The sequence below is a fragment of the Ricinus communis genome, chromosome 7, assembly GCF_019578655.1.
Source record: "Ricinus communis isolate WT05 ecotype wild-type chromosome 7, ASM1957865v1, whole genome shotgun sequence".
Taxonomy (NCBI): domain Eukaryota; kingdom Viridiplantae; phylum Streptophyta; class Magnoliopsida; order Malpighiales; family Euphorbiaceae; genus Ricinus; species Ricinus communis.
This window is the reverse complement of record NC_063262.1, coordinates 19,349,005-19,373,200: the sequence shown is the minus strand read 5'-3', so window position 1 is coordinate 19,373,200 and position 24,196 is coordinate 19,349,005. Positions and strand designations below refer to the sequence as shown.

Here is a 24,196-nt window from a genome sequence, read left to right as displayed (position 1 = left end):
ATTATCTTCATATGACTCTAACTGTGATCAATGACTATCCCTTGAGCGCTCTATGGATAGGAGAACATAAGATAATATCAAATATAGTAATCCTCATATAAAATAATACATTGTTATCTCAAGTCTAAGGATCACATTTTACATGATTGTCACAAAAGTATTGTCCATAAACGTTTGAGGTAAATTCCATATAGACTACTGAGTAGGTCATGTTTAATGAACTTGTTCTTGTAACAAGCACCCATATGCTTAGCTCAGAATCTCCATTCCTTAACCTTATGGGATAGATTGCTTATTTTATATGTAAGTGATAACACATTATGGTAGTCTCCAGCATTAGATCAATGTTCAACGATCAATATCTAATTCTTGATCAAACATCGACTATGAACAAAATTTAGGAACGTATCTAATAAGAACCTCATTATTATAAACTTGTTTTATAATTTCTCTTATATTTGTATTTACATTCCATGGTGTTTATCTTTAACGGTTTGGATTATTCCTTGATAATACCCAACTACTTGTACCATTAGCGTTGAATAATGCCTTTAGTATAATTGTATGCCAGCAATTGTGATATATAAATTAACACAGATCATTTGACAACTCTTTGTTTTCAGGGCATACTCTAACAACCTCTCACTTGCACTTAAACACTGTCAAAGCCAATCATTATGGTATCCAATACTAAACTCTTTCTTATGATGATCATGTTCTTGCTAGATCAAACAATTTTGTTGGAGGATCAACTTTGTTATTCTCAATAGGTATTTGTTTTATCTTTATATTTTACTAATAAGTCATTTATTAGTAATGCTCCAATACAATATTTTGGATTGTAGATGAGACTTTAGTTCTTTGAAAATAGCAATATTGTCTATCTAACTCTTTAGATCAACAATACTTAAGGATCACATCTTATTCTTAAAAAGAATTTTAAAGATCTACATATCTCTCATATATTTTCTCAAATAAATGAGATGTATTGAGCTTAAGTTGTAAAAATGATCTTTTTGGAACTCTTTTTAAAAGTCATGCTTTCCTTTTTAAAAATGAAATGAATCTATCTTGTAAGTTTATTCTATGTAATTTACAATCAACATCTAGAATAACCATAAAGTCTGGTAGATAACATGACATATGTACATAATTGAATATTGTGCTTTAGCATAAATCATTCTATTAATAACATCTTTCTCAATGAGTGTTTATGGCGCATATATTTAGAAAGAGTTATGTCATAAGACATCGTCAAAAATCTATTTTTGATTCTTTCATGTTGAACTTTTTAATATATATGTTTATGCATTGGAAGTTTGTTTTTAATATATATGTTTATGCATTGGAAGTTTAGAACATGTATGCAGTTTTAAGCATCTATTTGTATAGATTTCAATTTTATAAAGCGTCGGACGGGGTTTTCCAGCCGCTTAATCTGATGATTAAGTTAGTAATTTGTGAAAAGGTAGCTTTAAGTATATTGAGTGTGTAAAATTGCATGTAACATTGTGTAATGGTTTCTTATATAGACATTGATAGTCTCCTCGTCCTAATAGGAGAAGAACTCTGTAGATGTAGGTCGTCCTAATTATATTAGGACTTTTCTTCTTGGCTATCAACAGAGTTCTAGGTCATGTCAGAGTCTTCAATTAGAGTTTGATTATGATATAGTCTCTAAAACTCTATATTATACTAAGATACAAACTTGGTGAAACCCGTCTTTCTTAGACATAACAGGTTAGCTTTATAATGCTCTGTTATCATTTGTCCCGTCTTGCCGGAGAGTATTTATGCTCGGTATTACCTATTTGCTCACATTCAGTAATTTCTGCCATATAAGGAGCGAGATTTTGATTTTCCGATGGTCAGGATCAAGGAATATTTGTTCAAGTTTGAGAAGATCATTGGCAAGAATCAAGCTCGGTCATACCTTTTCTTTAGATTTCGAATGCTAAGTAAATGTGACATCTGGCGTGTCTCCTTATGTTTCATTCGTTACGCCCCTCATAATGGATGCTACTTTTCATGTTGTTCTGTGATTTACTATTCTATCCTTGCACTCTAGAATATTCCTCCTCTAACGCTTGAAGGCATTTTCAGTATTTTTCTTATCTTATATATTCCACTTCTTTCTTCTAGCAAATACTCTTTGCCATTTCTTCAATTGTATTATGGTTTTCTCTTCTCCTGCCGCTTCTTTTTTAATCTAATTGTGTCAAGTTTTGCTCATTTTAACTTGCAGATTTCACCAGTAAGTATCCTTTCACTCTTTAATTTATATTTTCCCTAGTTTCTTTTCTTGTTTATCATGGACTCAACATTGTCACCTTCTTAAAACTTTCCCATAGAGTCAATAGATGAAGAGGAAACTATTTCTCATCCTGAAGAACACCAATGAGCCTGGTTCTTCTTCAGAGGGGGATGAGTTTGATCATTAAAATGATCATTACCTCTACCCCTCAAAAATGAATTCTAGTCGTCTGAGTGTAGTGCAAAATAGCTATAAGATCCCCATAGTTTATACTTTGAAAGAATGCCCAAAAGACTTTTTAGGCAATAGTACCCCTAGGGATGGACATTTTGTCCTTTTCGAATATCATCTTAAAGCTGGACTTCATCTTCTTTATATATGTTCTTAAAATCGGTCATTTAGTTTATGAATGTTGTAATTACTCAGCTTCATCCTAACTCTATTCGTATATTAGTGGCATTTAGACAATTGTGCAAGAATTTTAAGATCGTACCTTCTCCTTGTTTCTTTTTCTCATTTTTATCTTGTTGCTCGGGCTTCTGAGTATTCTTTCATTTATATTAGAGCTAGGTCTGGATGTAAAATCTCTGATGTTCTTATTTCTTCTGTTCATAACTAGCATGACCTTAAAAAATAGACCAAACTTTCCTCAAAAGAGGATATTCTTAATAGCGAACTCTCATGAGTGTGAGGAAGAAGAGGGTTCCTGTATCTCCTTTCATTTTACAGTTTTTGGACGAGCTCTAATCTTCCGAATAAGGAGCTAAGCTAGGTGGTAGCTTGTCAAGTATAACTACTCGGCCTGCCTTATTCGGTAGTCTAATCATTTATTGACTTTTGTAAAACTTATAAATTGTTTTGCAGTGATTAATTTGAAGCAACTAAAGAGGGCGAAGCTTATTAAAGGCACGAAAATGACTACTACATCTTCCGACCCTTCGCAGCCCATTGCTGAGGAAGCTATCCCGAAAGATAATATTGGTCAGCTGGTGACCACGTCATCAAATACTGATTAAGAGGTTGGTACGCTCGCATCGCCTCTATCTTCCTCTATGGGCGTTCTCGTCTTATTAATGAAGATGACTGCATTGAGGTCAAGTTTACCCATCCCTTTAGCAAGTGCCTTGTTCCTCGGCCATACCTTGAAAAGAAATACCGTACGATAACGACTACTATGCAGATGCCTCTTTTAGCCAAAGAGCTCACCAATCTAATAAACTTTCCAGTAGACACAAGAGAGCTTAGAGAGCGTCCACCCGGGCGAGCTTCATGCTCAGCAGATGTCTCTCATTCTTCAGGTATACCGATCTTTTATACTTGCATCTTAATTTATCTTTCATCATCACTTTTGTATTCTTCTTACTTTGGTAGGCTATGACTTTGGGCAATGCTTGAAAATATTATGAAAGGTAGCTGAGCCAGCAAGCTTTGCATGATTAGACACGTGCCGAAACTGCTGAATTTGTGCTATGGAAGCAAGCCAACGAATTCTCTGCCAAAAAGAAGAAATTAGAAGGCGACCTTCAAGCAGCTCAGCTTTAGGCTGAGAATGCAACTACTTAGCTCAACTAAACCTTAGCAGAGAAGAGGACATCCAACTAGAGGGTTGCTGATTTAGAGCTTGAATGCACCTCACTATCTTCGAAGTTTGCTGATCAGTCCTCTACTATCAAGAGCTTGGAGGCTGAGAAAGAAAGCTTCTATTCCAAGATGTCTTTTCTTCTTACCAGCTGTGAGGAGGCAGTGAAGGAGACTGTCAAGAATGAGTTTTCAGATGTCGATTTGAGCTTTTTAGAAGAAATGGACATTGAGAAAATCAGAAATAAATCTCGGAAGAAGGCTGGTTAGGAAATTAAGGATGGCGGGCAGGCAACGATGGTTTGTGATGAGGTAGCTAATTTAATTCCTCTTTCGGGAGACAATCTGAATGTAGAGGGTGACCTCATGGAAGCTCGGGACACTGTTAAGAAGTCCGGAGCTAAAAAAATTTTGTGATCCTTTTCCATATTAATGAAATTTACTTTTTTCCTTGACCTAACCTGATCTCTTATGTTTGCTTTTTCATGCTTTAACTTTGCTCGAGTAGAGAAACATATATACTCTTTTTTAATCATAATATTTTGCTAAGTATAGTAGCTTGGTAATTATGATGAACTGACATAAATAAAGATTTTCCAAGTATAAGAACTTAGTATTATTTAAGGGACAAGCTTTCATACTTGAACTAGAATGTTTTACTAAGAACTCAGTAATCTGTTAATTCAAAGCTTGATGCATATAAATTTCCTTTTAAAATAATACGTTATCATGTGTACTATATATTTTGATACGTGCTTAATGCGCCTAAAATGGTGTCTTTGATATAATGCATTAATAATGTGCTAAGTACTCTAAGATGAGCTTGATGCGCCTAGAATGGCGTCTTTGAGAGAATACATTGATAATGTGCTAAGTGCTCCGAGATGAGCTCGGTGCGTCTAGAATTACGTCTTTGAGAGAATGCACTGATAATGTGCCAAGTACTCTGACTTGAGTGCGATGCGCCTAGAATGACATTTTTGAGAGAGTGCATTGATAATGTTCTAAGAAGAATGTACTTTATTAATGAGCAAAAAATAAAAATGTAATAAGAAAATAGTAAAAAGTTTACACTTTAAAATGCCTCAGATTGGGCTTTCCTCGGATGACTCTGTATGCACCTCCTTTGAGTACTTTGACGACCTTATAAGAGCCCTCCTAATTAGGCTATAGCTTACCAACACTAGCTCCTTCTTTGCCAATGTCAGCTCTTCTCATTACTAGTTCGCCTTCCGAGAATGATTGAAGTTGGACTTTCTAATCATGGTACTTGGCCATCTTATGCTTGTAAGCTTTGTTTCTTATGTTGGTGTCTGTTCTCCGCTCTTCAAGAAAGTCTAATCATAGTCTCTTATAATCCTCATTTTTCTTCTCATGAAAGTATTGAATCCTAAACGTCAGCATTCCTATTTCAACTGGCATTACAGCTTCTACATCATAAATGTAATACCCGTAAATTTTAAAAATTTTAATTTCATCATTTTTGGAGGGCATTTTAGTAAATTAATATTTTCGATATTTACTAAATATTTTAATAGCCTGATAGTACGAGTATCATTTCATTTAACATTATACAATACTATAGTATATTGAATTTTTGGTGAATTTGAATATTATTTTATAATATTTAGCAAGTCAAATTTTACTTTATTTTATTTTATTCGGCCTTAATACAAATATTTATTTTATTTATTTATTATATTTTTACCTTTATTATATTATTTTAAGTGAATCTAAATTTTGTTACTATTGGCATTCATGATTTTATTAAGCATTAGACTAAGGTTGAATTATTAATATTAACCCTAAGTGTATAAATATATAGATATGTGTTTATTTTCTTTAATGGAGTGTTACTATAGCTACTTTAGCAAGGGGAGCCTAAGTATATATTTTTCTTAGCTTTGGAGAATTGCACAAAGAACCTTGTACACTCCTTACCCTCCTGCCCCTTCTTCCTCCCCGCTGCTCACTCTCCCTCCCCATTTTCCACCATTTCCGGCCACAACCCCACCGCCAACCACCAAACTGCCCTCCCCCTTCCATTTCCTCGCCGACGCCGCTCTTTCCTCCTTTCTCTCGCCGTTTTCTCGCTGCAGCAAGGAGAAGAAGACGTCTCCTACGCTGCCACCGCTAGATCGACCTCCTGCCGTCTTCCTTTCGCTGATCGGACGTTGGAAATGAATTCCTGGATCCCAAAATACCAAAGCAGCCCTTCTTTCCTATTTTTCTTTCGCCGGTAGTGGTGTACGAGCCTCGCCGGAGCTGAAATTTTTCAGCCTCAATACGGTGGCTTATGGTGAGTTTCCGGCAAAAAAATTGCATATTTGGACTCCTCACGACTCACGCTTCACGTAGGCACCTTCAGATTAGAATTCCGACACCGTTGATGGTATCGACTTCCGGACCCCGGTATTTTTCAAACGCGCAGAATTCAGATTTTTCGGCTCGGTAAATTTTATTTGAACTTTAAAAAATTATGTAAGAATCTTAGAAACTATTATTACCATTAATCGTCAATTATAAATAATTTAATTAAATTTGATTAATTAATTGATAATTTAATTATAAATATTATGAATTAATTAATATGATTAGTTATTATTTTGTTTTGTGAAAAATGTGGTTGTGAATAATTAATTTAGTTACTAATAAATTACTTGTGAGTTGGTTGTGAATTAAATATTTATGCCGGGCAAATAAATAATTTTTGTGGTCTGAATTGCATTGTTGAGTCGAGAAAAAATAATGTAGTTTTGGTGGCCGAGTCTTGTTAAATAATTATGAAATATTTGAAGTATTTTTAGCAGGTTATGGATCCGTTATACGGGAGGTAAACATCTGTATTTTAGGGGAGGTTTTACCGAATTTTCAATAGATTTTTCGAGTCAAAATTCTTAACCAGTTAATTCTAGGAGTATAGATCTAGGGTTGCTTACTAAATATCTTATTTTTATTGATTGCATTATTTTCATGAATAGATAACCCGTTGGTTCACTCGGGGAGTAGGAAGAGAGCAAGGAGGAGAATAATGAGTTAGAGTCATAATATCCTCTACATGCCATGCCAATTTTCGTGTAGCATTTTCAATTAATAATTATTATGAATATTATTAATATTATCATCGTATTAACATATCTTCATTATTATGGATTTAAAATTATTTATTTAATTAATTGATTTATGAATTTAAATTGTTGATTTACTATTTATTTAATCAATTGATTTAGGGATTTAATTATGTAATTATTATTTATTTAATTAATTAAGTTTATGCATGTGATACATGTTCTGTTCAATCTTTTTTAATACGTTATTGAACAATAGCAGGATTGCTTGAAATTTATATCATTTTTCATATTATCGATGTTATGATTGCATTATGACTCGAGATGAGACTACGGTAAAACATGCCACTTGATGGGTTGCATCAAGACCGTGTGCGTACCGGCATGAATCAGAGACAGGTTGTAAGGGAATATTTTTAAGATGTGCTATGGTTGAGTATAATTCTCTAGGATGTAGAAATTCGGTTGTCGGAGGAAAGGTTCTTGGTAAAGCGTTGCTTTATAGGCGTCGGCTATAGTAGAAACTAAATCACCAGGCTGGATTTAAAGACCCTAGTTGAGCTTCGCTCTCTAGGAACCAGTCCTATTGGAATAAAGAGCCAAAAGGCTGCTAGAATTGGGGTTAGGGTTTTACTGAAGTACTCGTCCAGTGCGTGTTAAAAATCACATATTTTTAAATTATGATACGACACACTTATTATTTTGTGATGTTCTCTATTATTTAAATATCCATTGCATATATATTTATGGCTGCTTAATTTCAGATATATGATTTTAACTTACTCCTGAGACTGACAGTTTCAATTTTAATTTTTCAGTTGGCAGTTAGGTTCTCTGCTGTCTTTCTCTACACAACCCGACTTCTTTTCCCTTCGGGCCTATTGTAATTAATTTTCTTTCTTTTATATTTCAAACTATTTAAAAATCTAGACTTTCTGCAGTAGTAGTTCCAGAGCGTTGACATTTCTTTTTGGTTGTTAAAACCATGGAGAATTATTAAGTGATTATGCTGATGGATTAATTTAATTATGTTATGTTTACGTGAATGAATTGTTGATATGTCCGAGTAATATGCATATATGTGTGTTGTCTGAGTTATTGAATAATTAGGCTTGCTACAGGTTTCGGTAGCCTTAGACCTTCCATTTCCTAGTGCTGGTCACGGGCCCATAGATCGGGTCGTGACAATAAAGCCAATTTAAATGGTGTTTTACTAGTTATCTTTCTAAGTGTTGTTCTATACGATCAGAGAATACAATGAAGCTCCTCAATTCATCTGCCTTTTCTCTCATCTAACCTCCTTTTCGATCCTTGGAGGATTGTTTGGTTTGTGACCTCTGTTAGTCCATTGGATTGAGGATGAGCAACAGAGATAAACCTTAGGTTGATTTTCATACGAGTATAGAACCCTTTCAACTTCTTGTTATCAAAATACTTTCCATTGTCGGTCAAAGGTATGAGAAATGCCATATCTGCACATGATTTCTCTTTAGAAGAAGTCAGTTCTTCTATTTTCTGTAATGCTTTCACTAACTTCTGCCTCAACCCACTATGTGAAGTGGTTTATGGCTACAAGTAGGAACTTCTTCTGACTTGCAGCAGCTGGGAAAGAGCCCGAGGATATCTATGCTCCAAGTTGCAAAGGGCCAAGGACTAGTGATCGGATATTGTAGTGCAATAGGTAGATGAGATACATTTTGATGCTCTTGACAATTGGTACAAGTTTGTACGAGCTTCTTTGTATCTTTATACATGGTTGCCAAAATAAACCCTTGGAGAATGTCTTTTCTGGTTATGAAACTAGCTGCTTCGTGAGCACCACAAATTCCTTTATGGATTTCTATAAGGACATAATCTGCTTTTTCCTTCGAGATACATCTAGACCAAAGATGAGATATTAACTTTCTATAGAAGATACCCTCCTAAAAAGAGTACATGGTCGAGGTCTTTACAACTTTAGTCACAAACATTCTTGTCTTCTGGTAACTTCCCTTCTTAGAGGTACTAGATGATCTTTTTCATCCAGAGTCATACTTTTCAATAACCAATACCTCTTTTTTCGCTATACTTGGCTCCTTAAGTATGTAGAACAAGACATCATTGCTCGGCTCACCTTGTCAGGCAAGTTTGCCTCTTTATTATCATCTTGTGGGACATAGATAATGCTCCATTGCCCGTACCACCCTTAATTCTCTGTAACATAAATTTTGCATGAATTACGTACTTGGCTAGATCAGGGTCTTTAACTTCAAAGATTCCCATTATCTAATTGGCCACTAGCTGTGAATCATTGATGATGCTCAGCTCGCACTAGTACCATCTTTAGACCTGTAAGTAATGCTTTATACTCGACAACATTATTAGAAACTTTAAAGTTAATTCTTACTAAGCTTTTGAGTTGAACATTGCTTGGTCCCTCAAGGAGTATGCCTGCTCCTGGCCTATCAACATTAGATGCTCTGTCAACATGCAAGGTCCATTTGACAAGAGTTTCATAAACATTATATACACTTTCAGGCATGCTCATTTTTGTCATAAAGTCTGCTAATATTTGTGCTTTCATAGCTTTTCAGGGCCCATATTGACTATTACAAGTCCCTATCGAACTGATTCATGTACAAGTCACCTAGATTTTTCTAGCCTCTATAATGGTTTTCTCGGTGGCTAATTTGTTCTGACTATTACTGTGTGTGCTTGAAAATACTGTCTGAGCTTAGTAATAGTGGTGATGATAGCTAGGGCTAACTTCTCTATCATGGGGTATCGAGTCTCTACCCCTTTCAAGACCTTACTCGTATAATATATAGGGTTTTGCTCGCCATCATCCTCCCTGACCATTACGGAGGCGATGGTTTCCTCAGTCGCCACCAAATACAAATATAGACTTTCCCCACTTAAAAATCTGTTGACTAAGGGTGGCGAGCTTAGGAACTTCTTCATCTCTTTGAAAGCCTTCTGACATTCCTCTATCCATTCAATATTCTTACCCTTCTTCAAAATTTTAAGGAACGGCAGACATCTTCTGGCTGAGCAAAAGAGCTATTATTCTGCCATTTAACTTCTATACCTCATTGGTATTGCTTAGTGGTCTCATCTCTATGCTTGCCTTGATTTTCTTAAGATTAGCCTCTATTTCTCTCTACGAGATCATGAACCCTAGGAATTTCCCAATTTTGACATCAAAAGCACACTTGTCAGGGTTTAATTTGAGCTGGTACTTTTCTAGGATGTTGAAGGCTTCCTTTAGATCTCTAGCATGATCCTTGGCCTTAGCCGATTTGATGATCATATCATCCACATATACCTCTACAATTTTGCTGATATGGTATTTGAACATAGTGTTTACCAATCCTTGGTACGTTACTCCAATGTTCTTTAGACCAAAAGGCATTACTGTATAATATAAGGTACCTATATCTGTGACAAAAGAAGCCTTCTCTTTGTCAAAATTAAACATCTTGATCTGATGATACCCCTGAGCTACATTAACAAAGCTGTATACCTCAACCATTGGTTGAATCCACTAATTGATTAATGCTGTGGAGGGGATAGCTAGCTTTTGAACAAGATTTATTTTCAAATCTGTAAAATCTACACACATCCTCCACCTCCCGCTTAGCTTCTTTACCAAAACCACATTCGCTACCTAGTTAGGATACATTACCAGCTTGATGAACCTAGCTTTCAGCAACTTGTTGACTTCTTCAGCTATAGCGATCTACCTCTCAAGAGCAAAGCTTCTCTTCTTTTGCTTAAGTAGCTTAAAGCCCAGATTGACATTTAATTGATGGGAGATTACACTTAGATCCACCCCAACTATCTCAGAAGTCGAGCTAGTGAACATGTGCTTTTTCTTAGTAAGCACCCGCTTTATACTCTGTATGACTGAATCGAACAACTTATAGTGGACTTGAACTGGTTTCTTTGGATCTCCGCCTAAGGAAAACTTCTTTAATTCTCCCATTGGCTCTGCTTTTACTAGACCTTCAAATGTCGAATGCATCAAAGCTTCCAGAGGGAGTGTTTGACATGCCCTTTTAGTGCAGTTTGGGGCCTGCTCATGATTGGTGTATGGAAGTTCTTAAGCTCATCCCTATGGATGGGACTTTCTCTTTGCCTTTCCTAGTTGTAGTTACTATCTCTGACCTTTCTAAAGAAGATACTAATCGTAATGGACCCCCTTACTTTGGAGATCCGAAAGAAGGGGGATTCGGCTTCAACAACAAGATCGACAAAAAGATAGTAGGCCTTAACTAACTGCTTCCATACTTAGAGAAAGATTTGCTGTAACACTCTCTTGCCATCTTTTGATTACTGAGCATAGTAATAATCTCTTTGGAAGTTGGAATTCTCATCTTCAAATAGTTGATGCTCGTGGCTGCTTTTGTTTCCATTAGCATATATCATCTGAAGACTATATTGTATGTAAATGAAATACCCTAAAGGAATTTTGCCACTTCTTAGTCGGACCTATAATTCTTTTTGCTTTCTTAATTTATTCCACAGGTTCCATTGTTAGCTTGGCTATCCCCAAATATTGCACTAGTTGGCTACCTAAACCAAGCAATGGAGTCATGCATGGCTTCAGATTCATCACTCTCCCACCGATGGCTTTGTAGCCCTATAGAGTCATGATGTTAAACGCACTTCTATAATCCACAAATAGCCTCCTTACTCAGTAGTTCTCAATGAATCTTGAGACTGCTAAGGCATCTTAGTGTGGCATTTCAATTCCTTCTCCATCCTTTTTTGAGAAAACTATATCTAGAAGCTTCTTACTCTCAGCCATCATAACTTGGCCTCTTTTTCTCTTGGAGCTCTTAGCCACGAACATAGCTCATCCAAAGATCACATAAATGTTGCTTTTTTCAAAATCTCTCTTTTTTAGGGATCCATATCGATCTCTGTCTCTTGATCCTTTAAAATCCCTTGAACTCCTGCTCCTATCTAATTGACCTTATTTTCTAGCAAATTTCTTTTTTGAGGTGTCCCCTCTCCATCAACTAATGAATCTCTATCTTGATGTGAATATAATCCTATGTATCATGACCATGACAACTGTAGAACTTATAAAACTTGTTTTTACTTCTAGAGTCCACAGTTTTCTCTCTCATAGGGTTTGGATACCGTATATCACCCATATTCTTCTAACTCCATATCAAGATGTTAGTCCATAATGTGTTTAGATGAACAAAGTCTTTCTGGTTACTACTCCTGGAATCACTCCTCCTCTTATCATCCTTATACCCTTACTTAGGCTGGTCAGACTTTCCTTTTGACCGATTATCATAGTCGATCCTTCTTCCAACTCGGTGTTCTTCATCTAACCTGATAAAGTTATGAGCTCGATCCATGAGCTCGGCATATAACCCTATGGGTTAATAGTTAACGAATCTTTGAACTTGTTCATGCATGTATTGTCAGTCATTACATCTATGGTTGTATCCTAGTTGAGCTTCTCTATCTGGACAACTTCCTTATTGAATCTCTTCGTAAAATCTTTAAGTCTTTTCATCACGCCTCTGAATATACTTCTTTAAACTGCTAGACCTCTTTTCGAAGGTATGCTAGTGATAAACCAAACTTTGAATAGTTCAGCAAGCATAGCAAAGTTGTATATTGAGCCATCTGGCAAGTTCTTATACCACTTATGAGCATTTTCCTTTAGGATTATCGGAAAATTCCTACACCTGATTGGATATGATACATTATGCAAACCCATCTTAATATTAAAATTATTAACATCACTTAATAGATCCCTCAAACCATTATAGGAATCCAAAAGTGGTAACCTCAAGTTCTCAGGAAAGTGCTATGTTAGGATGCTCGAACATAAGAGATTACCCTTAGAGAGGACCTTATCTCTCATTATTCTTCCCATATGATACCTTTTTAGATCATCATTTATTCTCTTCTTGATAGTCTCTTCAATCCATATAGAATTATGAGTTTGAGAATCAGAATTCTCCTCCTCGGTGTCTCTAGCTCGGTTATTCCTTTTCGAGACTGATTATTCTCTGTCTAAGTATTTGTGGTCCTCGGAATTTGTATGATCAGTGGCGGACCAATATCAATAGTATGCTCAGTTGTTGCTAGAGCTTGGCTGGTGCTTGCTGATGTAGGTTGCCTTGCGAGTGTTTGAGCTAGGACATTCTCATAATATTTTTTTTATCTCTTCCACCTGTCGATTATACACAACAATGACATCCTCTAGCATTGCTTGCCAAGGACTTTGAGAAAGACTAGGTGGTGGAGGTGTAATGGGTAATGGGAAGAGTGGTGAAGGTCGGCTCTGAGGTGTAATGAGTGATAGGAAGAATGGAGGCTGAGACATAGGTGTTGGAGGTCTCGCCTCATCTCCCTTTGCCGAACATCTAAAAAATCCTCCAGGGGTGGTGGACATCTCCAAGTATAATTTCCATTGAAGCTTTGCTCAGGTGTGGGGTAGTTATTGAAAAGATTTCTTCTCTAAGGCTGGAAAGATGGTATGATCAGTCCAGGGGGACCTAAGGATCGTTGATTAACTTGCACAGAATTGAAGATCCAGCAGGTGGGTTATTGGTTCCAACCCTAGTCCCTAGTAAGAAAACATCACCATTTTTATCATGACCAGATGCCATTTAGCTTGATGAGATAGGGAAACAAAGTTTTTTGCTCAAAATTTTCCCAGAGACAATACCAATTGATAACTCGGTCACAAGATCAGCTATCAACAAGATCTCGAAAGGTTAACCCTATCCCTGGAGTACCTGTAAAGATGGTTAGAAAATATTGGACAAGGTTGTTCGACCACTTACTCTAATGATTAATTTAGTAATTTATGAAAGAGTGACTTAAGTATATTGAGTGTGCAAATTGCATACACATGTAAAATTGTAATGGTTCTTTATACAAACGTTGAAAGTCTCCTCATCTTATTAGGAGAAGAACTCTGTAGATGTAGATTCGTCCTAATTGTATAGGACTTGTCTTCTTAGGTGTCAACAGAGTTTTGGGTCAGGTCAGACACTTCAATTAGAATATGATCATGATATGGTTTTTAAGATTCCGTATTACAATAAGATACAAACTTGATTAATTCTCTCTTTCTCGGACATGATAGGTTGGCTTTATAATGTTGGGTTATCAGGATCTCCAGTGGCCACCCAAAGTAAAGGTATTTCTATGGAGATTATCTAAAAACTGCATCCCCATCCGAGTGAAATTAATTTATAAGGGAATTCATGCATTTTGTGTAATGATGATGCTGAACACCTTTGGTATGTATTCATTGATTGTCAATATGCAAAAAGGTGTTGGTCACATGCTAATATTTCTTTAGTTACTGATGGTTTTGATACGTTTAATCAATGATTGCTAAATTTTTTTTGATTCTAGTTCAAAGATTGAAGTGGCTATAAAGTGCTGATGATTCTTTGGATCATATGGAATCAAAGAAATAAGCAGCTGTGGGATAACTGTTTTTTACCAGCTTCGATGGCAGTAGACACTTGTATGGATTTTCTTCATGCATGGGCAAAGGCACGTATGTCCAAGTTATCTTTAAAAAGTTTGGGTTCAGCGGAAGAGGGTAACCAGTATCGGCAAAAACCAGCAAGGGGTTGGGTAAAGTGCGATATGGATGCAGCTACGTTTGAAAATGGGAGAGTAATAGGAATTGGCTTGATGAGTATGGATGAGGAAGGTAGGTTTGTGAAAGGAAAATCATTTTGTATGAATGGTCGAATAGCTATCAAGGAGGCTGAAGCAATGGGATTAAAGGAGGCTCTTTCTTGGTGTCTAGAATAGGGACTGCAACGAGTTATTTTTGAGTCAGATGCTAAAGTTGTAATGGGAGCATTTCATTATAGGCCAGAAGAGTTATCGGAGTTTGGTAGTATCATAGCAGAATGTATTTATCTTAGTAATCAGGGCAAAAACAAGCAAATGGTTGTGCTCATTGTTTAGCAAGATCTTCACATGTTATTACTTGTCCCACTAATTTTTTCTCAACCTCCTCGGATATTGGAGGAGTATTTGTTGGCTGATTTGACTATTGCATAATAAAATCTGCCATTTTGATTTAAAAAAAAAAAAGAAAAATTCTTCTCTATATTATAGATATAACAATTTTAGTTAGGACATAATATTTAAGAATGTTTAGAATGTTGTATTAAAAGATTAGGATGAAACATTTGATTTTCTTATTGCTTATTTCATGTTACAAAATACTAGTTTCATATTTATTATCAATTGTCGAATTTAATGCCATAAATTTTAACTATCAGTGAAAATAAATTGAAAACATTGTTCCTAATAGAAGTAATCATTTAATAGAAGATTAATAGTATGTAAAAACAATTTTACAATCACTTGTTATTTCATCTATTATAGTTTTCTTTTAAAAACCAATTATATATCGTAAACATTACTTTTGTTGTACTATAGCCTCCCTTTTAGAATTTTTAATCTGAAAACACTAAATACAACTGCAAACACATTTTAAATTAACTTACTTCAATCTTCACCAATATTTTCATTTCAAACATTTTTATTTCCTTTCTTTATATACCTAAATATAATTAATTATAATTTCAACCTAATAAATGGACTTCACTTTATATTGGGTTATTTCAACCTAAGTTTGTACGAGCTTCTTTGTATCTTTATACATGGTCGCCAAAAAAAACCCTTGGAGAATGCCTTTTCTGGTTATGATGCTAGCTACTTCGTGAGCATCACAGATCCCTTTATGGATTTCTATAAGGATATAATCCGCATTTTCCTTCGAGATACATTTAGACCAAAGATGAGATATTAACTTTCTATAGAAGATACCCTCCTAAAGAGAGTACATGGTCGAGGTCTTTACAACTTTAGTCGCAAACATTCGTTACAACTTCCCTTCTTAGAGGTACTAGATGATCTTTTTCATCCAGAGTCGTACTCTTCAATAACTAGTACCTCTTCTTTCACTATACTTGTCTCCTCAAGTATGTAGAACAAGACATCATTGCTCGACTCACCTTGTCAGGCAAGCTTGGCAAAGAAGTTTGCCTCTTTATTATCATCTTGTGGGACATAGATAATGCTCTATTGCCCCCACCACCCTTAATTCTCTATAACATAAATTTTGCATGAATTACGTACTTGGCTAGATCAGGGTCTTTAACTTTAAAGATCCCTATTATCTAATTGGCCACTAGCTGTGAATCACTAATGATGCTCAGCTCGCACTAGTGCCATCTTTAGACCTGTAAGTAATGCTTTATACTCGATAATATTATTAGAAACTTTAAAGTTAATTTTTACTAAGCTTTTGAGTTGAACATTGTTTGGTCCCTCAAGGAGTATGCTTGTCCTTGGCCTATCAACATTAGATGCTCTGTCAACATGCAAGGTCCATTTTGACAAGAGTTTCATAAACTTTTTATACACTTTCAGGCATGCTCATTTTTGTTATAAAGTCAGCTAATATTTGTGCTTTCATAGCTTTTCAGGGCCCATATTGAATATCAAAAGTCTCCACTGAACTGATCAATGGACAAGTCACCTAGATATTTCTAGCCTCTATAATGGTTTTCTCGATGACTAATTTGTTCTGACTATTACCGTGTGTGTTTGAAAATACTGTTTGAGCTTAGTAATAGTGGTGATGATAGCTAGGGCTAACTTCTCTATCATGGGGTATCGAGTCTCTACCCCTTTCAAGACGTTACTCATATAATATATAGGGTTTTGCTTGCCATCATCCTCCCTGACCATTACGGAGGCGATGGTTCCCTCAGTCGCCACCAAATACAAATATAGACTTTCCCTACTTAAAGATATGTTGACTCAGGGTGGCGAGCTTAGGAACTTCTTCATCTCTTTGAAAGCCTTCTGACATTCCTCTATCCATTCAATATTCTTACCTTTCTTCAAAGTTTTGAAGAACGACAGACATCTTCTAGCTGAGCAAAAGAGCTATTATTCTGCCATTTAACTTCTACACCTCATTGATACTGCTTAGTGGTCTCATCTCTATAATTGCCTTGATTTTCTTAAGATTAGCCTCTATTTCTCTCTACGAGATCATGAACCCTAGGAATTTCCTAATTTTGACATCAAAAGCACACTTGTCAGGGTTTAATTTGAGCTGGTACTTTTCTAGGACGTTGAAGGCTTCTTTTAGATCTCTAGCATGATCCTTGGCCTTAGCCGATTTGATGATCATATCCTCCACATATACCTCTACAATTTTGCTGATCTGGTCTTTGAGCATAGTGTTTACCAATCTTTGGTATGTTACTCCAACGTTCTTTAGACCAAAAGGCATTACTGTATAATATAAGGTACCTTCTCCTTGTCAGAATTAAACATCTTGATCTGATGATACCCCTGAGCTACATCAACAAAGCTGTATACCTCAACCATTGGTTGAATCCATTAACTGATCAATGTTATGGAGTGGATAGCTAGCTTTTGAACAAGCTTTATTTAAATCTGTAAAATCTACACACATCCCCTACCTCCCATTTAGCTTCTTAACAAAAACCACATTCGCTACCCAGTTAGGATACGTTACCAGCTTGATGAACCTAGCTTTCAGCAACTTGTTGACTTCTTCAGCTATAGCGATATACCTCTCAAGAGAAAAACTCTTCTCTATATTATAAATATAACAACTTTAGTTAGGACATAATATTTAAGAATGTTTAGAATGTTGTATTAAAAGTTTAGGATGAAGCAATTGATTTTCTTATTGCTTATTTCATGTCACAAAATACTAGTTTCATATTTATTATCAATTGTCGAATTTAATGCCATTAATTTTAACTATCATTGAAAATAAATTGAAAACCTTGTTCCTAATAGAAGTAGTCATTTAACAGAAGATTAATAGTATGTAAAAACACATTTACAATCCCTTGTTATTTCATCTATTATATTTTTCTTTTAAAAACCAATTATATACCGTAAACATTACTTTTATTGTACTATAGCCTCCCTTTTAGAATTTTTAATCTAAAAACACTAAATACAACTTCAAACACATTTTAAATTAACTTACTTCAATCTTCACCAATATTTTCATTTCAAACATATTTATTTCCTTTCTTTATACAACTATATATAATTAATTATAATTTCAACCTAACAAATGGACTTCACTTTATATTGGCTTATTTCAATTATAAACTTATTTATTTACAATGGATGTAATTTATTTTTTAATTCTAAAACAGTATGATAAAGAATATGATTTTTGATATATAAATTCTTTTATCTTCAAATTATTTTAATAAAAATTATATACATCATATCTCATTATATTTTCTAAAAATAAATGAATAAATGATTTAAATCAATTTAAATAGTTTTTCATTTTAAATAGATAAAAAAATTTCACACATATATACTTACTAAACTATTAGTAAATGATAGATATTGATTGAAATTTGGATGTATGGTCTTAAGTAGGGCTAATTCTAGTTTTCTAGGTAACTGACAAAAATGATATATGTGTTATCTATAGTAGATTATAAAAAATTAATTTTAGATTGTAGATTCTCATAATATATGTGTTATCTACTGTAATTCTTATATATTATTGGACAACATTTTATTTCCTTCAATTCTTATGATATTCAAATAAAAGTTTAGATTGTTGCTTATATTTATATATATAAGAAAAGTCAACTTTTTGCCTTGAAAAGAAGATGCTATAATGTATAAACAAAAAGTAAATTGCACACCTACTCTTCCAGTTAACCGGTTACAAATTGAATAGCTATAATTATTTTGTTTCAAATGAACAGCTGAGATTGTGAATGTATGAGCACATAAATATATTGTAGTCGGACCACATTTATGTAATTCAAAGCTAGACAATATTTAGATAAGTTATAAATTATGTTACACTATTTATTAGTCTACATATTACATAATTATTGCTATTATCTCAATTATAAATATTTTACTTTACAAAATTTAAATTGAAATTTTTTATTGAAAAACTATGTGTATAAAATTTAACTAAAACTAAATTGAATACATAAAACCATTTGATAAAATGTAAAATTGATATGTATAAACTTTGTTATTAATTTATTAATTAATATATTAATTATATTTATTTAAGTTGATATTAAAATATAACTAATATATAAACTCTTAGAATTAGCAATCATAATTTAATCAAAAAAGACTTTTTAATTAATATTTTAATTACATGTTATTTTCTAGTATTAAAACAATTAGCTAATACATAACTTATGCCATAATATTAATACAATAATAAACAAAATTATATTTTTTTTGGTATATATATATATATATATAAGTAGGAATCATTCCTTTGTTTTCGCTGCATCAGTTTCATCGTTAAGCAAATAAGCACGTGGATTTGCTGAATTCTAAACCGTTAATCCTTTAACTTTTGGCTTTAACATAAAGCTTCTTCACATGGAAGAGCCTTAACGTTTGGTTAACCGTTAACTTTTCCTCAGAGTTTGATTTCTTTTATTTGATTTTCTAAAACAAAATAATATTATTGGCTACATGGCTTCTTGCTTCAAACCCGCTACAAAAATCACCATTTGGCAATGGTAACGTTGACCTCGATGGATTTATTTCTATGGTCTGACTTATACAATTACCGAATTCTTATCCATACAACTGCAACAAGTAAAATACCTTCGACAAATATGTAAAGATTTTACAATTTAATATTAAATAATTACTACATATTTAATTATTTAAATTTAATTAATTTATCAATTTAGAATATGAGAAAAAGTCGAAAAAAAATAAATAATAATTTAATTTTATATTTAATATTATTTAATTTTAATTATTTAATTTTAATTATATTCGGTCAATTAGTAAATAAAAAATTGATATATAATGAAAAAAAAAGACATGTAACATGTTGATTGCTTATGGATAAGGTGACTAAATTTTAATTTAAATTAAAATTGAATAATTAAAATAAAATAAATTAAAATTTTATAATTAAAATGAAATTAAGTATAAAATAAAATGATAATTTATATTATTATTTCAAATTGAGACAATAAGTCGGGACTAGTAAATATATTTTACTAAATATAGTTTCTTTTCTGGAAAATAGTAATTACTAGCACTTGCGAAGAAAAAATAAAGCTTTAAAAGTACACAAAATAGAGTGGAACCAAAGTTGGTGACTTGCTTCCGCCTTTGATTGCGCCAGTTAACATCAGGTTCATTTATACTTCACATATCGACTCTGTCATTTTCTTAATATCAGACAAAGTTGTACACAAAGCTCAATCAATTTCATTCTCTTCTCCTTGGAAATGCAGTCTCTTGCCAAGGATTCACCACTTGCCAAATCCCATTATCCCTCTCGTTTCATAACCATCCTTATATTATCATCATCATCCTTTTGTATCATTTACCTTCTTATATCAATCTTCCTAGTAGGTATTTCAAAGGTGGCACATGTAGGTTCTTCTTTAGAGGATTTTAATGCCCCAACAAATCTCGGACACGTTGTTTTCGGAATTGCTTCGAATCAGAAGTCATGGCCGAAAAGGAAAGAGTATGTTAAGCTATGGTGGAATCCACAGCAAATGCGAGGATGTGTTTTCTTGGAGGACATGCCGCAGGATGATGCAAATGATACTACTTCTTCTCTTCCTCCTGTTTGTATCTCTGAAGACACCTCCAGATTTCGTTATACTTTTAGGAACGGTCTTCGGTCAGCAATCCGTGTGGCGCGAGTGGTTTCTGAAACAGTGAAGCTCAATCATTCTGATGTTCGCTGGTATGTTTTCGGGGATGATGATACGGTTTTCTTCACGGAGAATTTGGTGAAAACTCTGTCCAAATATGATCATGGGCTGTGGTACTACATAGGGTCTAATTCAGAGAATTTAGAGCAGAACAGATATTTCAGCTTCGAAATGGCCTTTGGTGGGGCAGGATTTGCTATCAGTTATCCACTTGCAAAAGTTCTGGCCAAGGTTTTTGATTCTTGTACTGAACGATATCCACATCTCTATGGAAGTGATTCCAGGATCTCTTCTTGCTTGGCCGAGCTGGGTGTTGGATTGACTCGTGAGCCTGGCTTCCATCAGGTATAAACAGAAACTCTGTAAGTTATAATTTTTACCATTTAGATTTCGTATGCAGTAATTGTTTTGGACCTTCTTGCAGTTATATGGTTAAGATAAAATTGCTCCTTAAGAGTCGTGGAAATAGGCCCTTTACTAAATACACAGCAGTAGCAGCTAAAAGTTAAACTCTCAAATGCAAAATTCTGAAATTTCCTTGCTGTTGTTAAATTTTCCAGGTTGATCTTCGGGGTAATATGTTTGGTTTGTTAACTTCACATCCCTTGTCACCATTAGTGTCTCTCCATCACTTTGATGACTTAGACCCAATCTTCCCTAACATGACCACTATAAATTCACTAGAGCATCTCTTTAAAGCTGTGACTGTGGATTCCCAAAGAGTTTTGCAAAAAACAGTCTGCTATGATCGATGGTTTTCTTGGACTATCTCAGTGGCATGGGGTTATGCTGTTGAGATCTATGGAAAGCACATATTTCTGCCGGATACTCTTCCTGTCCAGGTCACATTCCAGAAATGGATAAAAAAGGGCTCACTTCTAGCAGGAGCATATACATTTAATGTAAAAGAACCTCACCCTGATCCATGCCAAAGACCAACAATTTTCTTTCTGGATCATGTTTCTTCTAGTAGGGATGGTATCACTACTCATTACAAGAAAAGTTACACGAATTGCTCATATGACAAGGCTTCACCAAGGAAACTAGAAGAGATCAAAGTGTTCTCTCATAAGCTTGACCTTAGTGATAAACAGGTATTGCTTATCATCTTTTAGACATCACATTTTTAATTGTTATCACATTAAACATATTTTAAGTGGCAACTAAAAGCTCCAGTTTTGTGTCTGTTTTTTCTTTCTCTCTTTTCTTTTTTATCATCCAGCTATGGTCTCCAAGGCGGCAATGTTGTGATGTTTTACGTTCTTCAGGTAGCAAAACAATGGAAATTGGAATTAGAGAATGCAAGGAAGAAGAATTAATTCACATGCATCCGTAATTATAAGCCACTCATTTAGAGTATAGCTTAATCATTTCAGGTACCCTTCTTAACTATGGCCTAGAAATTTAAGTGATAAATGCGTATGACTTTTTGTATGATTGGCACCACAGGCTTAGTTTATCATTTGCACATATTTTTACTTGAATAATTAAGGGTTTTCTTTTTTCGTCTCATTTGGAATTAAAAAAAAAAAAATGGAAGATTGGTAAAATTAAAAAAAACTCTGATATTTTCATTGTACGTCTACAGCCAAATCCAGGCTGGTGATGCAGCTTATGACTTTTTGTCAATTTTGATGGGGAGACTTAATTTTCAGAGTTAAAGCAGAGGGTTTATGGTTATGACTTTTCGAGAGGTTCAAGGAAGGGTAACATGGTGCTGCTCATAGCTAGCCTTAATTTTACATGAGCTTACTTCAACAAGCAAGCTAGATAGCTTTACAATAAATACTATAGTCTTGAGATCCCCTTTTGTAGTATTTTGTGTGTATAAGTTTATTGCATCTTGTACAAAGAGAAAGACAAATAAATATATGAAGAACCTAGCATATAAATAGTGAAAGATAAATAAATACTAGAAGCCTTCCATACACTATGAAATTGGGCTATCAGACAGCAGATTAACCCAAAGTAGTGAACGAATTTCATTAAACTCTTGTACCTGCATAAGCATTACATTCTTTAATTATTAATCCATGTTAAATTCTCGGGTCCCTAGGAAGATGTAAGTGTTGTTTCTTAATTTAATTGTTTTTTTTTATATAATCAATATGGGATTTATATAATTGTTGGAGTCCGTATTTAGGCCATTATGATAGACAAATTATATTTGGAATCCGAGTGCACTATGTATTATCTACCTCGTGTTCAAAATGTTGACATTTCATTTAAATGATGAAATAGGAGAATCAAATGACACGTGCGAGAGTTTCCATTCCAACATGACGTCCTATTTCGTATACGGCGATTTAAAATAAGATTGCAAGCTAAGAATAGTTGTTTGGTATTTTGAATTTCTATTTCTAAGACTTTTAAATCAGATTTTGTAAGCTCTAATTTTTTTTTCTTTTTTTCTCTTCTTATTTGTTCTCTTTTTTCTATATGTTGCATAATCTTTTCTTTTCTTTTTTCATTATCTATGATTATCTATAAAACAATTCATTTATATATAAAAATCTACATATGAGATACAGATTTTAAAAACATATTTGACTAGCTGAAATTATTCAATTTTTTTCTTTCTTTTGTTCTTATTTTCTTCTTAAATTCATTATTTTTTGAATGAGAATTGATTGATATGAGAACTTAGAAATTACAAATGAATAAATTATTTTAAAATTTGATTATCGGTTGATTAAATATAATATTCATCACTATATTTATTATTGGAAAATAATAAGCTCATTATGTATAAACTACGGATTAATCATTTTATTCATAATCTTGATAACAACTTTATTTTTGAAATGGAATAGATTCATTTTGTAGCATATTGAGGTCCATTATTTTATTCATAATTTTTCTAATGATTTTATTTTTAAAATGAAATAGGTTCATTTTGTAGCACATTGAAGTTCATTATATATGAACTATATGCTTATCATGTTATTTATAATCTGGATAACATATATATTTTTAAAATAGAATAGGTTCATTTTGTAGTATAATGAATCTTATATCATTAATCAATGAATATATAAGTTTTAAATAATGAACATGCCATATGTATATTAAAATAAATCGGTATTCATGGGTTAATAATAAATACTTATTATCTACAAATAATAGGTTCATTAAAGTATCACTTGAGGTTCATAAAATATATAATATAGTTTCATAGTTTATAGATTCGTTATAATCAACAAGTTCATCAATGTATCACTTGAGGTTCATCAAATATATAAAGCCAAATGTATATTTAAATCTTTGAATTTTGACCATTTAGTCAGTTTAACACTCTAACCTTTGATATAACCTAACTAACACCTAAATTTATTTTTTGGTGATATTTTAACACTTTTTGACATGTGTCTTCATTCAATACATCCAAATGTATTGTATGAAAACGTCTAAATATTACTAAAAATAAGGTTCAAATATATATTAGGTTAAATTAAAAGTTAAAAGTGTTTAAATATTAAACTAAATAAAGTCCAAGTGTTTATTAGGTCAACCCGAAAGTTGAAGTGTTAAATTGAGTAATAAATATAAGTTCAGGGATA

General features: G+C 33.6%; 2 protein-coding genes and 1 long non-coding RNA gene across 9 annotated transcripts; all 3 read left to right on the top strand.

The window, feature by feature from the left end:
• Positions 1–2,139: 2,139 nt before the first annotated feature.
• Positions 2,140–4,292, top strand: LOC125370697. The gene is made up of 3 exons (XR_007216743.1): positions 2,140–2,254; positions 3,119–3,552; positions 3,626–4,292. It is a non-coding gene; the product is annotated as an uncharacterized LOC125370697 (long non-coding RNA).
• Positions 4,293–5,682: 1,390 nt separating this feature from the next.
• LOC8277702 lies at positions 5,683–14,976 on the top strand. Of its 4 annotated transcripts, none has more exons than XM_015717212.3 (4): positions 5,683–6,244; positions 7,719–7,783; positions 14,003–14,056; positions 14,278–14,976. In XM_015717212.3, the coding sequence occupies exons 1-4, from the start codon at positions 6,129–6,131 to the stop codon at positions 14,298–14,300; spliced, it is 258 nt and encodes an 85-aa protein (XP_015572698.1). In that variant the 5' UTR covers positions 5,683–6,128; the 3' UTR covers positions 14,301–14,976. The 4 variants fall into 4 exon arrangements, 2 of the variants coding, with proteins under 2 accessions (XP_015572698.1, XP_015572697.1); XM_015717211.3 differs by having other exon boundaries at positions 5,683–6,283; XR_001534988.3 differs by lacking the exon at positions 7,719–7,783 and having other exon boundaries at positions 5,683–6,283.
• Positions 14,977–20,071: 5,095 nt separating this feature from the next.
• Positions 20,072–23,072, top strand: LOC8277701. Of its 4 annotated transcripts, none has more exons than XR_007216557.1 (4): positions 20,072–20,981; positions 21,197–21,730; positions 21,905–22,012; positions 22,878–23,072. XR_007216557.1 is itself a non-coding variant. In XM_015717207.3 (4 exons), the coding sequence occupies exons 1-3, from the start codon at positions 20,199–20,201 to the stop codon at positions 21,970–21,972; spliced, it is 1,431 nt and encodes a 476-aa protein (XP_015572693.1). In that variant the 5' UTR covers positions 20,074–20,198; the 3' UTR covers positions 21,973–22,012; positions 22,878–23,072. The 4 variants fall into 4 exon arrangements, 2 of the variants coding, with proteins under 2 accessions (XP_015572693.1, XP_002515719.1); XR_007216556.1 differs by lacking the exon at positions 22,878–23,072 and adding an exon at positions 22,225–22,695; XM_015717207.3 differs by having other exon boundaries at positions 20,074–20,981; positions 21,859–22,012.
• Positions 23,073–24,196: the final 1,124 nt, after the last annotated feature.

Coding starts and splice junctions, on each gene's coding strand:
- LOC8277702 (XM_015717211.3), top strand. CDS start 6,129: ATGGTGAGTTTCCGGCAAAAAAATTGCATATTTGGACTCCTCACGACT. Junction 6,284..7,718: donor AATTCAGATTTTTCGGCTCG/GTAAATTTTATT, acceptor TTAATTTTTCAG/TTGGCAGTTAGGTTCTCTGC. Junction 7,784..14,002: donor CTTTTCCCTTCGGGCCTATT/GTAATTAATTTT, acceptor CGGACATGATAG/GTTGGCTTTATAATGTTGGG.
- LOC8277701 (XM_015717207.3), top strand. CDS start 20,199: ATGCAGTCTCTTGCCAAGGATTCACCACTTGCCAAATCCCATTATCCC. Junction 20,982..21,196: donor GTGAGCCTGGCTTCCATCAG/GTATAAACAGAA, acceptor TAAATTTTCCAG/GTTGATCTTCGGGGTAATAT. Junction 21,731..21,858: donor TTGACCTTAGTGATAAACAG/GTATTGCTTATC, acceptor TTTATCATCCAG/CTATGGTCTCCAAGGCGGCA.